Below are 17,737 nucleotides of genomic sequence, written 5' to 3' on the forward strand. Positions count from 1 at the left end.
GGACAGGAAGAACATTTCTTTGACACATTTTTTTGCAGTTTTACTTTAGTGCATTATTGCAACAGGATGCATATTTTTGAATATTTTATTTGATATAGGCTTCCTCCTTTTCACTTTGTCATGTAGGTTATTGTTGTGGAGTAACTACAATGTTGTTCCATCCTCAGTTTTCTCTGATCACAGCCATTAACTTCTCTGGGATATGTGGGACGCTAACGTCCCACTTGGCCAAAAGCCAGTAAAAATGCAGAGCGCCAAATTCAAATAAATTACTATAAAAATCCAACTTTCATGAAATCACACATGAAAGACACCAAATTAAAGCTACACTTGTTGTGAATCCAGCCAACATGTCTGATTTCAAAAAGGATTTACGGCGAAAGCACACCAAACGATTATGTTAGGTCAGTACATAGCCACAGAAAAACACAGCCATTTTTCCAGCCAAAGAGAGGAGTAACAAAAAGCAGAAATAGAGATAAAATTAATCACTAACCTTTGATGATCTTCATCAGATGACACTCATAGGACTTCATGTTACACAATACATGTATGTTGTGTCCGGTAAAGTTCATATTTATATCCAAAAATCTGAGTTTAGGCGGGACGCTACTGTCTCACTTGGCCAAAAGCCAGAGAAAATGCCATATTCAAATAAATTACTATAAAAATCTAACTTTCATTAAATCACACATGAAACATACCAAATTAAAGCTACACTGGTTGTGAATCCAGCCAACATGTCAGAATTCAATAGGCTTTTCGGCGAAAGCAAACGATGCTATTATCTGAGTTAGCACCATTTGTAAACAAAGAGAGATAAGCATATTTCAACCCTGCAGGCGCGACACAAAACGCAGAAATAAAAATATAATTCATGCCTTACCTTTGACGAGCTTCTGTTGTTGGCACTCCAATATGTCACAAATGGTCCTTTTGTTCGATTAATTCCGTCGATATATATCCAAAATGTCCATTTATTTGGCGCGTTTGATCCAGAAAAACACCGGTTCCAACTCGTGAAACATGACTACAAAATATCTCAAAGGTTACCTGTAAACTTTGCCAAAACATTTCAAACTACTTTTGTAATACAACTTTAGGTATTTTTTAACGTAAATAATCGATCAAATTGAAGACGGGATGATCTGTGTTCAATACAGGATTATTGTAGCATGCTTTCTGGTCACGCGCCTCTATCTAACAGTACACAACAAGTGACCCTGATTCAAAATGGCCGTACTTCTTCATTACACAAAGGAAAAACCCTCAACTAATTTCTAAACACTGTTGACATCCAGTGGAAGTGGTAGGAACTGCAAGAATGTCCCTTAGAAATCTGTATTCCCAATGAAAATCCATTGAAAAGAGAGTGACCTCAAAAGAAAAAATCTGAATGGTTTGTCCTCGGGGTTTCGCCTGCTAAATAAATTCTGTTATACTCACAGACATGATTCAAACAGTTTTAGAAACGTCAGAGTGTTTTCTATCCAAATCTACTATATGCATACATTTTGAGAATGACACAAATATTAATTTCCACAAAGTTTGCTACTTCACTGTCTTTAGATATTTTTGTCAGATGTTACTATGGAATACTGTATAATTACAAGCATTTCATAAGTGTCAAAGGCTTTTATTGACAATTACATGAAGTTGATGCAAAGAGTCAATATTTGCAGTGTTGACCCTTCTTTTTCAAGACCTCTGCAATCCGCCTTGGCATGCTGTCAATTAACTTATGGGCCACATCCTCACTGATGGCAGCCCATTCTTGCATAATCAATGCTTGGAGTTTGTCAGAATTTGTGGGTTTTTGTTTGTCCACCCGCCTCTTGAGGGTTGACCACAAGTTCTCAATGGGATTAAGGTCTGTGGAGTTTCCTGGCCATGGACCCAAAATCTCAATGTTTTGTTCCCCGTGCCACTTAGTTATGACTTTTGCCTTATGGCAAGGTGCTCCATCATGCTGGAAAAGGCATTGTTCGTCACCAAACTGTTCCTGGATGGTTGGGAGAAGTTGCTCTCGGAGGATGTGTTGGTACCATTCTTTATTCATGGCTGGGTTCTTAGGCAAAATTGTGAGTGAGCCCACTCCCTTGGCTGAGAAGCAACCCGACACATGAATGGTCTCAGGATGCTTTACTGTTGGCATGACACAGGACTGATGGTAGCGCTCACCTTGTCTTCTCCGGACAAGCTTTTTTACGGATGCCCCAAACAATCGGAAAGGGGATTCATCAGAGAAAATGACTTTACCCCAGTCCTCAGCAGTCCAATCCCTGTACCTTTTGCAGAATATCAGTCTGTCCCTGATGTTTTTCCTGGAGAGAAGTGGCTTCTTTGCTGCCCTTCTTGACACCAGGCCATCATCCAAAAGTCTTCGCCTCACTGTGCGTGCAGATGCACTCACAACTGCCTGCTGCCATTCCTGAGCAAGCTCTGTACAGGTGAGGCCCCAATCCCGCAGCTGAATCAACTTTAAGAGACGGTCCTGGCACTTGCTGGACTTTCTTGGGCGCCTTGAAGCCTTCTTCACAACAATTGAACCGCTCTACTTGAAGTTCTTGATGATCCGATAAATGGTTGATTTAGGTGCAATTTTTGTGATTTGACCAAACTGCAGCGTTGTAGTTCGACATAATATTTATTAAACAAAACAGAAAACACGACGAACACGAAACACTTGAGAATTTACAAAATAACAAACGCAGTCAACAGACCTGGACACGAACTTACATATAACGTGAAGAACGCAATAACAGGAAAACTGACTACATAAAACGAACGAACAAACAAAACCGAAAACAGTCCCGTGTGGCGTAACATACACTTACACAGACACAGGAGACAACCACCCACAACAAACAGTGTGAAAACACCTACCTTAATATGACTCTCAATCAGAGGAAATGAAAACCACCTGCCTCTAATTGAGAGCCATATCAGGTCACCCTTAAACCAACATAGAAACAGAAAACATAGACTGCCCACCCAAACTCACGTCCTGACCAACTAACACATACAAAAACTAACAGAAAACAGGTCAGGAACGTGACAGTTTCTTAACGGTCTCGGAACAATTTGATAACATTACTTTAAATAGAACCATGAGGAAACCTGTAGGAAACGTTATGCTGAAGTACTGAAATTCCCTCCTAAGAAACATGGTTCTCAGAATGTTACACTACACTACATGATCACCTGCTCATCGAACATCTCATTCCAAAATCATAGGCATTAATATGGAGTTGGTCCCCCTTTTGCTGCTGGAACAGCCTACACTCTTCTGGGAAGGCTTTCCAATAGATGTTGGAACATTGCTACGGGACTTGCTTCCATTCAGCCATAAGAGAATTAGTGAGGTCGAGCACCGCTTGCAGTCGGTGTTCCAATTAATCCCAAAGGTGTTTGATGGGGTTGAGGTCAGGGCTCTGTGCAGGCCAGTGAAGTCCATTCACACCGATCTCAACAAACCATTTCTGTATGGACCTTGCTTTGTGCACGGGGGCATTGGCAATGCAAAATTGGAAAGGGCCTTCCCTAAACTGTTGCTACGTCTAGATTGACATTCTATGCTGTATACTGTAGTGTTAAGATTTCCCTTCACTGGAACCAAGGGGCCTAGCCTGAACCAGACCATTATTTCTCCTCCACCAAAGTTTACAGTTGGCACTATGCATTGGGACAGATTCCAATAGTCCAATAGCGGCAAGCTTTACACCACTCCAGCCGACGCTTGGCATTGCACATGGTGATCTTAGGCTTGTGTGCGGCTGCTCGGCTATGGAAATCCATTTCATGAAGCTTCTGACGAACAGTTCTTGTGCTGACATTGCTTCCAGAGGCAGTTTGGAACTCGGTATTGAGTGTTACAACCGAGGACAGACTATTTTTACGCGCTACATGCTTCAGCACTCAGCGGTCCCATTCTGTGAGCTTGTATGACCTACCACTTCGCAGCTGAGCCGTTGTTGCTCCTAGACGTTTCCACTTCACAATAATAGCACTTACAGTTGACTGGGGAAGCTCTAGCAGGAAAGATATTTTATGAACGGACTTGTTGGAAAGGTGGTATCTTATGACGATGCCACGTTGAAAGTCACTGAGCTCTTCAGCAAGGCCATTCTACTGCCAATGTTTGTCTATAGAGATTGCATGGCTTTGTGCTCAATTTTATACACCTGTCAACAACGGGTGTGGCTGAAATAGCCAAATCCACTAATTTGAAGGGGTGTCCACATACTTTTCTATACATAGTGTATGTGCTAGCTGGGTATCTTGCACCATTCCCAGAATGTTGTGGGACGGTTGTATGCAGAATAACCATAGGACAACCTCACACTCACCAAGCTCTAAGAAACATATGGTTCTCAGAACGTTATGTGCTAGCTGGGTAGTCTACCAGTCAACTGTCTATCCATAGTGACAATCGTGGTAGGTGAATCGTTTGTCAAGATCTGCAGTAGGTTGACTATCAATCACACCACACAAAAAAGTATTCAAATCTTCACAAATGTTCAATATAAATCCACAAGATAGAGGAATAGCTGATAGGCAGCTGAGAGGCTAGCTGCATGAAAGAACAGTAACGAAACACAGCTCAAAAAGATCCCCGATTGCTCTTGTTTAGGGACAATAAAATTATCCAACCTAGACTAGTTTACAACACAATCCAATTAATAAATGCATTATTGTTTTCAAGTGTACAGTTGAGTAAAATTCTACTCAATGGTGTAAACGTGAGTGAAATGTTCATATCAGTAATTGCGCAAAAGACCTGTTATTTGAATGTTTCATTCCATTAGGATCACTTGTGGGTCTACTCAGGACAGATTATAGAAAGGCATAGTAGCAGGACAGTCGGGCTGTATTTTCACTTCTGATACTAATGCGCTGTCTGTTGCCGATCATCATTCTCCGAAGTCGTCCTATATAGTGTGTCCACATAGGCCTATGCTCCCAGCAGGCCCTGTTGTTCAGGAAAGTATAACAAGTGTTCTGCCTCCTTTCTGATCCGAGCGGCTATTCCTTGACCTAGAATCTAAAGCTTCAATAATGCCTAAATATGAGTCATTTCACTTTTAACATGTGTTAACTTTTATGTGTGGCAATCTTTAATAATAAATAGTACACTATTAGATAAACTACTTTGGTTAACAGATTCCCATTGCGTGCCTCATTTTTGTATTTTATCTGAAAAACATTGTTTGGAATAATACATTGGCAGGCTCTGTAATCATATCTTTACCTTTCCTCCTCTCTCTCTTTCACTCTTCCTCCTATCCAGTCTTCCTCCTCTCCTTCCTCTCCACTCTCTAACAGAAAACATTATGCTAATGTTATCCATGAAAATGTCAAAGTATATTTTCACACTACTTATTATAATGCCAAACCATTAAAATTGTAATCTACAAATAAATATCCTCATAATGAATTGTGCATTCATTTAATATAATCATATTTTCAAAATAGCCTGTCCACTGCATGTTTACATGTGAACGTTTTTTAACCTAGCTGCCATGACAGTAGCTAGTTAACCTAGCTAGCTAACTTAGCTACTTAGCAATGTTTAAAACCTTATAGAGCAGATCATCTATCTGTAACGACCAATGCCGGAGATGAGAAGCAGGTACGGGAAGTTGACATTTAATTAGGAACAGACAAAGAGCAAGACCGAAACAGCGTCAGCACACGGATACACAATGACAAACGACAATCAATGCAGCAGCGGGGAACAGAGATGGGGAACTGACAAATATAGGGGAGGTAGTAAACAGGTGATTGAGTCCAATGCTGGGGAGCCTGGCGCCCTCGAGCGCCTGGGGGGGAGCAGGCGTGACACTATCTATATAATAAATTGTGACATTATAACATCACTAGCTAGTATTTCAAACGATTGTAACTCACCTGCCTTGAAAATAAGTTTGTGGTGATATTGTGAATTCACTTGACACTTGCTAGCTTCTGGCTGAGTTTTCCACAGCAGTTTTCTCTAAAACTATCGCGAGCAAGTAGTTAGTAGAAGAAGAAGAGTGAATGAAGCTGCTATAGCGAGCAGCCCCCTCTGCTGGACAAAACAAGCACAACACGATTGAGACATCAACCAGTAGGCTCTGTTGCCCGGTCTTTCTTGCATCGTAAAATATAATTTCACTTTGCGGTCTGTTTTTAGCACACAGTTAAAAACGGGGACATTTCCGGGGACAGCTACAGCCGGGAAACAGCCCACCAAAAATGGAGACTGTCCCCGGAAAATGGAAACGTCTGGTCACCCTAGCATAAACACAACTAGTCCGTGTTTTAATCTGATTAACCTTTTCTCAATAGGGGGTGCTGTTTTCACTTTGTAAAAATTTGTTCCCAAATTAAACTGCCTCGTACTCAATTCTTGCTCGTACAATATGCATATTATTATTACTATTGGATAGAAAACACTCTCTAGTTTCTAAAACCGTTTGAATTATATCTGTGAGTAAAACAGAACTCAAGTTGGAGCAAACTTCCTGTCAGGAAGTGAGAAATCTGAAATCAGGCAATCTGTTCCAGGGTCAGTTTAATAATTTGCATGTATTCTATTGGTCGACATGCACTGCATACGCCTTCCCCTAGATGTCAGCAAGCATTGAGAATTGGAATGGAGTTGCTAGGCAGATCTGAGGCCATATAAATGGTCTTGGAACGTGGGGTGCACTCTTTTCAACGTTCGCCATGACGCGAGACAGACCTCAGGATGGCATTCTGGAAATCTCTCGTTATAGGCCTTAGATATATCCGGCTCTGATTTTATTCGATATAGGTGTTAAAGACATCATAATGTAGTTATTTTAAACCGAGTTATATCAGTTTATATCAGTATATTGCGATTTTCGGATATTTCTTTGTGCTGCGTTATAGTGAGTTGGGCACGTCTGGGCCACATAGCTAATGTTTGCTGCTAATTCCTAAGTTGAAGACGGCAATCTACAACCGAGCAACGATGATTCTGGACAAAGGACAACTTGTCCAAGATTCTGATGGAAGCTCATCAAAAAGTAAGAACTATTTATGATGTTAATTCGTTGTTCTGTTGAAAAATGTTGACCTACTATTCCGCCATTAATTTCGGTGCGGTCTCGCTTTAACGCACGTTGTATGTCGTAGTAACGTTAATTTTAAAAGTCTAACACAGCGGTTGCATTAAGAACTAATGTATCTTTCATTTGCTGTCCAACCTGTATTTTTTAGTCAAGTTTATGATTAGTTATTGATTAGATTAGGTGCCTCTCCCAAGATTTCTCCCGACATTTTGTTTGCAGCTTGGCTACTATTCTCATTGTATAACCATGATTTGTGCCGCTAAATATGCACATTTTCGAACAAACTCTATATGTATTGTGTAATATGATGTTATAGGACTGTCATCTGAAGAAGTTTGAGAAGGTTAGTGAAAAAATTAATATCTTTTGCTGGTTTATTCGTTATCGCTATTGTTGGCTTGAATCAATGCTGTTGTGTGGTTGGCTATTGTAGTAAGCTAATATAATGCTATATTGTGTTTTCGCTGTAAAACACTTAAAAAATCTGAAATATTGGCTGGATTCACAAGATCTTTGTCTTTCATTTGCTGTACACTGTGTATTTTTCATAAATGTTTTGATGAGTATTTAGGTAATTCACGTTGCTCTCTGTAGTTATTCTAGTTGCTTTGGTGAGAGTTGTGATGGTGGCTGCAATGTAAAACTATGATTTATACCTGAAGTATGCACATTTTTCGAACAAAACATATGCTATACAATAAATATGTTATCAGACTGTCATCTGATGAAGTTGTTTCTTGGTTAGTGACTATTTATATCTTTATTTGGTCGAGTTTGTGATAGCTACCTATGCAGTAAAAAAATGGTGGAGAAAAAAAAGTTGTGTCTTTTGCTATGGTGGTTAGCTAATAGAAATACATATTGTGTCTTCCCTGTAAAACATTTTAAAAATCAGAAATGATGGCTGGATTCACAAGATGTGTATCTTTCATCTGGTGTCTTGGACTTGTGATTTCATGATATTTAGATGCTAGTATTTACTTGTGGCGCTATGCTAGGCTATGTTAGTCAGCTTTTTTACTGATGAGGGTGCTCCCGGATCCGGGATTGTGACCAAGTAGAAGTTAAGCTACAGTACTTCCAAATTCTCCTGTTGGCTACCTTCTCACGTTCATCCACCCCACTCTAATAGAATTCCATCATCCAAACAGCTTTTTATTTTTTTTATTTAAAACATTTATTTCACCTTTATTTAACCAGGTAGGCCAGTTGAGAACAAGTTCTCATTTACAACTGCAACCTGGCCAAGATAAAGCAAAGCAGTGCGACAAAAGCAACAACACAGAGTTACACATGGGATAAACAAATGTACAGTTTAAAACACAATAGAAAAATCTATGTACAGTGTGCGGAAATGTAGTAAGGTTAGGGAGGTAAAGACAATAAATAGGCCATAGTGGCAAAATAATTACAATTTAGCATTAACACTGGAGGGATGGATGTGCAGATGATGTGCAAGTAGAGATACTGGGGTGCAAACGAGCAAAAAAACAACAACAACAAAAACTATATGGGAACGAGGTAGTTGGGTGGGCTATTTACAGATGGGCTGTGTACAGGTACAGTGATCGGTAAGCTGCTCTGACAGCTGATGCTTAAAGTTAGTGAGGGAGATATGTCTCCAGCTTTAGTGATTTTTGCAATTCGTTCCAGTCATTGGCAGCAGAGAACTGAAAGGAAAGGTCGGCCAAAGAGGTGTTGGCTTTGGGGATGACCAGTGAAATATACCTGCTGGAGCGCATGCTACGGTGACGAATATGTAGTGAGGGCCAGCCAACGAGAGCATACAGGTCGCAGTGGTGGGTAGTATATGGGGCTTTGGTGACAAAACGGATGGCACTGTGATAGACTACATCCATCGCCGAAGTCAAGGATCGGTAGGATAGTCAGTTTTACGAGGGTATGTTTGGCAGCATGAGTGAAGGAGGCTTTGTTGCAAAATAGGAAGCCGTTTCTAAATTTAATTTTGGATTGGAGATGCTTAATGTGAGTCTGGATGGAGAGTTTACAGTCTAAGCAGACACCTAGGTATTTGTAATTGTCCACATATTCTAAGTCAGAACCGTCCAGAGTAGTGATGCTAGGTGGACAGGCAGGTGCGGGCAGCAATCGGTTGAAGAGCATGCATTTAGTTTTACTAGCATTTAAGAGCAGTTGGAGGCCACGGAAGGAGTGTTGTATGGCATTGAAGCTCGTTTGGAAGTTTGTTAACACAGTGTCCAAGGAAGGGCCAGATGTATACAGAATGGTGTCGTCTGTGTAGAGGTGGATCAGAGAATCACAAGCAGCAAGAGCGATATCATTGATATATATATACAGAGAAAAGAGTAGGCCCGATAATTGAACCCTGTGGCACCCCCATAGAGACTGCCAGAGGTCCGGATAACAGGCTCTCCGATACGCCACACTGAACGCTATCTGAGAAGTAGTTGGTGAACCAGGCGAGCCAGTCATTTGAGAAACCAAGGCTATTGAGTCTGCTGATAAGAATGCGGTGATTGACAGAGTCGAAAGCCTTGGCCAGGTTGATGAAAACCCTCTTATCTATGGCGGTAATGATATCATTTAGGACCTTGAGCGTGGCTGAGGTGCACCCATGACCAGCTCGGAAACCAGATTGCATAGTGGAGAAGGTATTGTGGGATTCGAAATGGTCGGTGATCTGTTTGTTAACTTGGCTTTCGAAGACTTTAGAAAGGCAGGGCAGGATGGATATAGGTCTGTAACAGTTTTGGTGTGTCTCCCCCTTTGAAGAGGGGGATGACCGCGTCAGCTTTCCAATCTTTAGGGATCTCAGACGATACGAAAGAGGTTGAACAGGCTAGGGCTTGCAACAATTTCGGCGGATAATTTTAAGAGAGGGTCCAGATTGTCTAGCCCAGCTGATTTGTAGGGATCCAGCTTTTGCAGCTCTTTCAGAACATCAGCTATCTGGATTGTGGTGAAGGAGAAGCGGCGGCAGCGGGGGGGGGGGGGGGGGCTTGGGAAAGTTGCTGTTGGTAGGGGTAGATTAATCAGTGGTCACAGTATTTCCTAGCCTCAGTGCAGTGGGCAGCTGGGAGGAGGTGCTCTTATTCTGCATGGAGTCTACCGTGTCCCAAAACTTTTTGTAATTAGTGCTACAGGATGCAAATTTCTGTTTGAAAAAGCTAGCCTTAACTTTCCTAACTGACTGTGTATATTGGTTCCTGACTTCCTTGAAAAGTTGCATATCGCCGGGGCTATTCAATGCTAATGCAGTACGCCACAGGATGTTTTTGTGCTGGTCAAGGACAGTCAAGTTTGGAGTGAACCAAGGGCTATATCTGTTCTTAGTTCTACATTTTTTGAACGAGGCATGCTTATTTAAAATGGAGAGGAAGACACTTTTAAAGAACAACCAGGCATCCTCTACTAACGCCATGAGGTCAATATCCTTCCAAGATACCCGGGCCAGGTCGATTAGAAAGGACTGCTCGTAGAAGTGTTTTAGGGAGCGTTTGACAGTGATGAGGGGTGGCCGTTTGACCACGGGCCCCTTACGGACGCAGGCAATGAGGCAGTGATCGGTGAGATCCTGGTTGAAGACAGCAGAGGTGTAATTAGAGGGCAGGTTGGTCAGGATGATATCTATGAGAGTGCCCAAGTTTACGGATTTAGGGTTGTACCTGGTAGGTTCCTTGATTAACAGCCATTCGATTAATATAAAGAGACATCTGTTACAAAACACACAAAGGTTTCATGACATTTGGAGATTGTCAAACCAAGCCTTCAATACTGAGTAGGTAGGGATGTATTTTCTGTTTTGTCGAGACTGACATACTCTTCTTGGTTGTGGTGTTGAAGACTCAAACCATGATGATAATCGCTCGAAGTCGGTAATCAGTATGCAGTTATATGTTGCTTATTGGTTGTGTGTGGTGCATTGGCACAAGAAACCTGTTGATGGAAAATTAATTACATATATTTTATATAATTATAAATATAGCATCAACATGTGGAAAATACGATTTCCCCCTAGCTGATCGTTGTCTGCAGCCAGCTCTGGTCATAGTGTAATGATACAGGCAGGGAGAGTGAGCTTGTGGTCGGCAAACCCTCAACTTTATGAAGTCGATATCCACGTTTATTAACACAGGGTTGCTACAGTTGTTGTTATTTGTGGTGGTAATCATTATTTTTGATTTGAGGGGGAGGGTGTGTCATTTTTTTTTCTTCATATTTCAAACTGTCCCTAAAGAGTTCATAACACCAAATCTCTCAGAACACTTGAAAAATTGTGTTATTCTTACAAAGGTTTAGCGTTATACCTGCAAAATCATAGTAATAGTTCTAAATCAATACAATACATAATGTATCTTCTGTCTATTGTGATGGAAATGTTATACTTAATTTCCATCACACTATCATAGTTCAACCCTTGATAAAATGTCAAACTGTATTATAAGATGACTTTGTATATACATCCGAGCAAAGACAAAATCCTCAGTGTTTTGAAAAGAGAGATACCAGTATTATCTTCCCCTCCCCCATACCAACGTTTCAGGGAAACATAGGCTTTAAAAAAGAAGAAAAACAGATTAAGGGACTGTTCATTTTGATCCCCTGACTTAATGGTGCTAGATTATGGCCAACTGAATATGGGGGCAATAGGCCCTAAACGCAAAGGACCTTTGTCATGACTGCAGAGCCCTGGTGAGTCATGCAAAATCAAGCCCTTCAAATCTCTTACGTTCTAATCTGCACTAGCTATTTAAAAAACATGACGATATCCGAGAAGAAATCGCTAAATAAACCTAGTGTGGAAATAGATTTTGAGCCGAGCTAACAAATGGCCTACCGTTGCTACTGTAAATAGCAGTACTGTAAGTGACACGTCAAAATCTATCAGACGTGTGTAGTACTGTAGGTCTCTGACTATTTTCCACACTGATAATGAGGGTAGGCAAAATATAAAAATACAGTAACATCCTGACTCAATGATTTGTTGTTGCCATGTTGAGAGGTAGATCTTATTAAACCTTGCCTAAGCTCGACCCTCTTGACTTTGTTTCCTAGAGGGAGTTTGTTGCGGTCTGCCTTGATAGCTAGATTCTAGATTTGTAGATTCTGTGCTCGCTATATCTTTTGACAGGATGCACAAGTCCTATGTGAGTTTGAGGGTAAAGATTACCTTCTATTCACATTTTATCCTATGTGTATTTGATGATAAATATGATATTCTATGCCATTGTATCTTATGTGTATTTGAGGGGCCAGAGTATGGCATTTTAGTCAAGTTTTATCCTATGTGTGTTCAGAGGCTAAAGAAGACATTTTAGTCAAAAAAAAAAGAAAAATGTAAACACTATATGGGTGAATAAACGTACACAGAATGTCAATTTGGATTGTTCGCTGGTTGACTGTTGGTCTCTAGAATGCCAAAAAGTTGATTTAACCTGTTCACCCATTAAGCCCCTTCACATTCATTAATCTGACAGTAATCCCCAAATGCTTGTTCAGATGCCACAGCTGGACTTGTTTCCGCCTTAGTCATTGTTGTTAATATGTTAGCTTGTGTGTAGAGCGCTGTGTGCTCCAGTAGGATGTGCTCCAGTAGGATATGTTCCCCGTAAAAATATATAAAAGCTAAGCTATTCAAAGCTTTGATTGCAACTGAATCAAGTGCTGGCCCCTTTTTTTAACATTTTCATGTGATCGAGTGTTGGCTGCAAGCACTCTTTCATAGTTTTATGCAAGAGCATAGAGTTGAACATGTTTCATCCCTTCACCTGAATATGTTAGCTTACAGCAATGCTTCCTTCTGCAGTCAACCTGTGTGAATCTAGAGCCAAACCGACTCCCACAGGTTTTATCCTTGCATGGACCTCTAGGTCAGTGGCAGGAAGGGAAAAAAATGACGCTTCTATTTTTAAAGTGGATGAATTTAGCATGCATACTGCCTCCTGCTGTGCTGACCGTCTGCCGATTGGTCGATCCAGCAGCAGGGTCAATGGCGGTGGAGATCAACCCTGTGCTGCCATCGTGCATCAGAAAAACAGAACTGCTTTTACTCTCCCAACTCACTGGCACTGTGAGACAAATAGGCCCGTCCCTATTTCTCTTACTCTTTTTCTCTCTTTCTCTCTGTCTGTGTCTGTCTGTCTACCTGCCTGTCCATCCCTCTTTCTCTTTCTTTCTTTCTCTCTCTTGCTCTAATGTCTCTCCTGTGTGTTGCTCTGTTCGTTTTTTTCTCTCCTCTGCGATTAGGTGTTAGTTTCTATGTCTCTCTAGAAAATGGTGGTTTAAATGAAAATGTCAAATACTTATTCCTAATTTATAAATCATGAATAAACAGACCTGATTAACTGTTGATTTAATTTATTCAATGGAATCACCCCCAAGTTGTATTACTTTTCCCTTCTGGACAAAATATCAAGATTTATCGTGGGGGGAAAACTATCCAGACTTTATAAATAATGTAAATAAATAACTCCATAAAATGTTGGTGATTGCATAATTTTGGGGTTTCATTTTCATTTTGTCCTAAGCAGTGAGTGTGTTAATTTCAGCTTTGTCTATTTTTCTTCTAGGCAAACATCAACTGACATCTCAGGGAAAGAACTGTGACCATCAAGTTCCACATCTCCTGAAAAGTAGTCCAAGTTCAAGGTAATGTTATGTTGATATGTTTAATGTTGTTAATTGTCAATGTGTACATCCATATTTTGTGCACTTAAAAAGTATATTGTGTTCTATTCTACAGACGAAAATGTAGATACAGCCCCGGTAGTTCTAAGAAAGGAGCTGGTCCAGAGAGGGATGCTAGCTCCTCAGACAACAGGAGCAGTCACATGATGGAATCACCAGAGATGAGTAACAACAACAGAGGTGGTCACCATGGCGATAGCCCCGCCCTGCGGCGCTTGGGTAAACCCAGCAGCTCGGAGTGGAACAGCCCCGACAACCTGTCTGGGAATCTCTCGGAACCAGAGGACAGTGCCTACCGCTCGAGCAACAGCAAGCCCCTTCTGTCCGAGTCACCATGTCCCCCCCACCACCTGGCCTTCCACCAACCCCCCCATATCGAACTGGAAGAGCCCTCATCTCAACATCAGCCCGCCACACCACCACTGCCTCACCCCAAAGCCGCCCAGCAAGCTTCCCCTCCCCAGGGGGATGTTGGCCGCAACTGCTTCCATCCCAGGCTACTCCAGGAGCCCTCCCAGACCAGCCCCCGGCCCAGCGTCTGGCCCACCCCGGCCTCACATACCCCCAGCCCCAACCGGAGGTCGGAATCCAATGGCCCTCTGCAGAGGCCCTCGACGGGTGCCAGCTCCAAGTCGGGCTCGGACCCAGAGAGGAGTAACCCGTCGTCGGGCGAAAGTGAGGAGAGGCTTCCCATCTGCAGGCCACCTGGAGCCGAGTCAGCGGCAACCCAAGGGGTTTCCCTCACCACGTACTTCAGTGTGGACAATTGCATGACGGACACGTACAGACTTAAGTACCATCACCAGCGACCCCTCCTACTCTCGGCTATTGTGCCCCGAGCATCGACGGAGCCCCGAGAACACCCCAGCCACCACCTGCACCCCGCAAACACACACTCCATGCTAGACCCACCCAAAACCCGGCCTGATGCAGGTAAGCTTGGACAGTCACAGCGGCTTGTAAAAACACCTACGGACATTCATGTACAGTACACTGTTCCAAAACATACACTGTTCCAAAAATGTTCTCCTCGTACTGTACAAGTGGTCTCAACAGTAAAATTACAACTCTAATAAAGCATAAATATTAAAGCATCCAAATATTTTAAATTCTGGCATCTGCCCAAAATTTGCTCTGTACATTTTTTTTTTTTTTAATTCCATGTGTGTTTTTGCATTGAGTTCATCTATATCGTTTTATTTGTTTCCTCGAAAACAGGCCATAACAGCAATAAGCCCACTGCAAAATGGAACCCAGTGACAGCCAAAGGACTGGACGAGCGTGGCTATTTGTGATGGTATTACCTGGTAAGTGATAGTTCCTCTCATCAGCACTTTTTTGATGGCTCCACAACCAGATCCTTCTATGAATACAGATGCAGTTTATTTTGTACAAGCATTACTGCACGGCATGCTGCACTCGCCTGAGACAAAATCAGTGAGAGATTGGCAGACACAAAATCATTTCATTTCCCTGTAGATGATGATAATGCATGACATTTCTCATTTTAATTTAATGCAGTAAAAAATATATATTCATCTGTATACCAGACCTTAAGCTGTTCAATACCACTACTCAGGACAAGCACTGACTCTGCTACTTATTGAGGAAATATTTGCTTACAGTAACCATGTTTCCATCCACCGTTTTTTATGCGACTAAAGTCATACCGTATTTTAAAAAACACGACAGCTGTGATGGAAACAGTTTCGATACAATTTTATAAATGCCGACAGATCGTTTGTTTGTTCGACCTGGGAATTATTTTGTCTGTAAAATGTATCATGCGAGAAATGGTGATGGAAACACCTTTATGCACATGTATCGATATAATAACCATCATATCGAAGTAAACTTGGAGTCACGCGATGATATAGTGGGTGGTCCTCCCACTACGACTCGGTAAACCATGCAGTTTATTAGGCTACAGATAATAAGTGATGATGAACTTCACATGGTGGTAAAAGTGCACATTGATCTTGATGCTCCTTTACAATGTATATCGAATGTCTTATTCTGGTGACATGATGATCGATGCTTGACTGCCATTTGACAAATACACATATTCTCGCTCTTACACATAATAATCTCCTCATGTAGACTAGCCTACCCGCACAGACTACCCGCACTGTATCTGAAAGTTGCTGGTTGAAAATACAATCTACACATTACCGTATTATCAGCAGGTTTGCATGGGCGGGAGTTTCGGCTTTCCATGGTGACATCACCATGCGGTAAATTGATGAATTGACCAATAACAAAGAAAGTCCCAAACCTCTGTGCCAGTGACAGCTAGTTTTCAGTTTTCCCCTCCCCACTCAGACCACTCCCAGACCTAGCAAATCTTTGGTTGAGAAGCTTTTTTTTACTAAAAAGCAATTTTTTCCCATTTTAATGGAAATCTATTACAGTAAGGTACTTAATTGCTACCCAGAAACTATTTGATATTGATAAATTAACAGCTGCATTGGGCCTTTAAGAAATGCACTAACTAAGCTGCTCTGGATAAAAGTGTCTGCTAAATGACTAAAATGTCAACTTAAACAAGCAAAAACAAGAGCTGAAAAATGCACAACCAATAAACCAGACTTGTGTCAAATACATAGGTCGAATACTTTAAAATATATGTTAATCAGAAATATTTAGTTTGCGTGGTGTACTTCTTTTACTGTTGCGTTGGTTTCATTGTACTCAACCAAATGAAATGAAACTCCCATGTATTTGAAAATATTTGACATTATATATTTTACCCAGGTCTGCAGTACAAGAAGTGTGTAAGGACAAGAAAGATTTTTAGTAACAAGCTCTATAGCACATTGGTAATGTGGGCCTCTGTAGCTTAGTTGGTAGAGCATTGTGCTTTGAACACCAGGACAGTGGGCCTAGTGGTTAGAGCGTTGGGCCAGTAACAAATGGTTGCTGGATAAATCACTGAGCTGCCAAGCTAAAAATCTGTCGTTCTACTCCTGAGCAAGGCAATTATAACCCATAAACAATTTATGTATGCTTTGGATAAAAGTGTCTGCTAAATGGCATTTCTTTCTTGGAAATGTACTCATGGCGTACACATACAGTATGATCCATATCATAATAATCTACTGTCCTCTTCTTACTCATAGGTCTGATGTCCATGGAAAATAATCTATTGAACTGGATGCCAAAGAGTCTGCTGACTGGAAAAGTGTTGCTCCTAGAACTTCAATTGAAATCAGTGTCAAATGCCAAATCACTGATGCACTGTGGGTTACATAAGTACTTATATGTATTTTGAAGTAAGATACAGTTTGATAGTCCACTGTCAGAGAGAAAAATGTTTATGTATGTTGATAGATGAGTTGGAAGCTGGAAAGGGCAGCCCAAGGCATAATACAGTCCAATATAATGATAACCTGTTGAATATACACTTGCTACAGTGTGACATTGACCTCTGGGATCAAGAGGTGTACCTTTTGGTTTAAGGTAATGTGCATCCCTGATTGTGTGGCCAACACAAATTTTATTTCCGAATATGAGCACCAAATTCAGCAATCTCAGAATACAAACACTAACATTGTGTTTGCATACTTGTTATCCTGCTGAATAGACAACTGTTACAATGTTAGCCAACCTGCATGAGGACTTATAAAGAGGTAACAATAGTGATGTGTACAGTATGGGCATGCGCATGGCATACTTTACATTTGTATCCAACCGACATCCAAATTCCAATTGGTTTATGTTATTGGGTCTACTTAAATTATATCTTCACTTTTTTTGGGACCTGCCTCAATTTTTCCACGTACAGTACCGTGCAAGTACTTTATAGGCCAGGAGAGACATCAGATTTATTTCAACCACTGCTAACTTGATCAACTTCAGCCACTGCTAACCAAAAAGTAAAAGGAATGATAGGGGAAAGCTCACTATGTTCAGAATTTGTTGCAAAATCACCTCTAACTTCAACAGTAACTTCAATCAATCAAATATATTTATAAAGCCCTTTTTACATT

The 17,737-nt window shown here is 41.2% G+C and overlaps 1 protein-coding gene across 1 annotated transcript in view; it reads left to right on the top strand.

Moving 5' to 3' along the window:
• LOC120034706 (inactive ubiquitin carboxyl-terminal hydrolase 53-like) overlaps nt 1–15,853 on the top strand; it is a 61,580-nt gene extending 45,727 nt beyond the window's left edge. The window contains exons 14-15 of the mRNA XM_038981312.1: nt 13,804–14,681; nt 15,849–15,853. Coding sequence (XP_038837240.1) covers nt 13,804–14,681; nt 15,849–15,853 — 883 coding nt within the window. The remainder of the gene's footprint in view (nt 1–13,803; nt 14,682–15,848) is intronic.
• Nucleotides 15,854–17,737: the final 1,884 nt, after the last annotated feature.

Source organism: Salvelinus namaycush, chromosome 42 (assembly GCF_016432855.1).
Source record: "Salvelinus namaycush isolate Seneca chromosome 42, SaNama_1.0, whole genome shotgun sequence".
Lineage (NCBI taxonomy): Eukaryota > Metazoa > Chordata > Actinopteri > Salmoniformes > Salmonidae > Salvelinus > Salvelinus namaycush.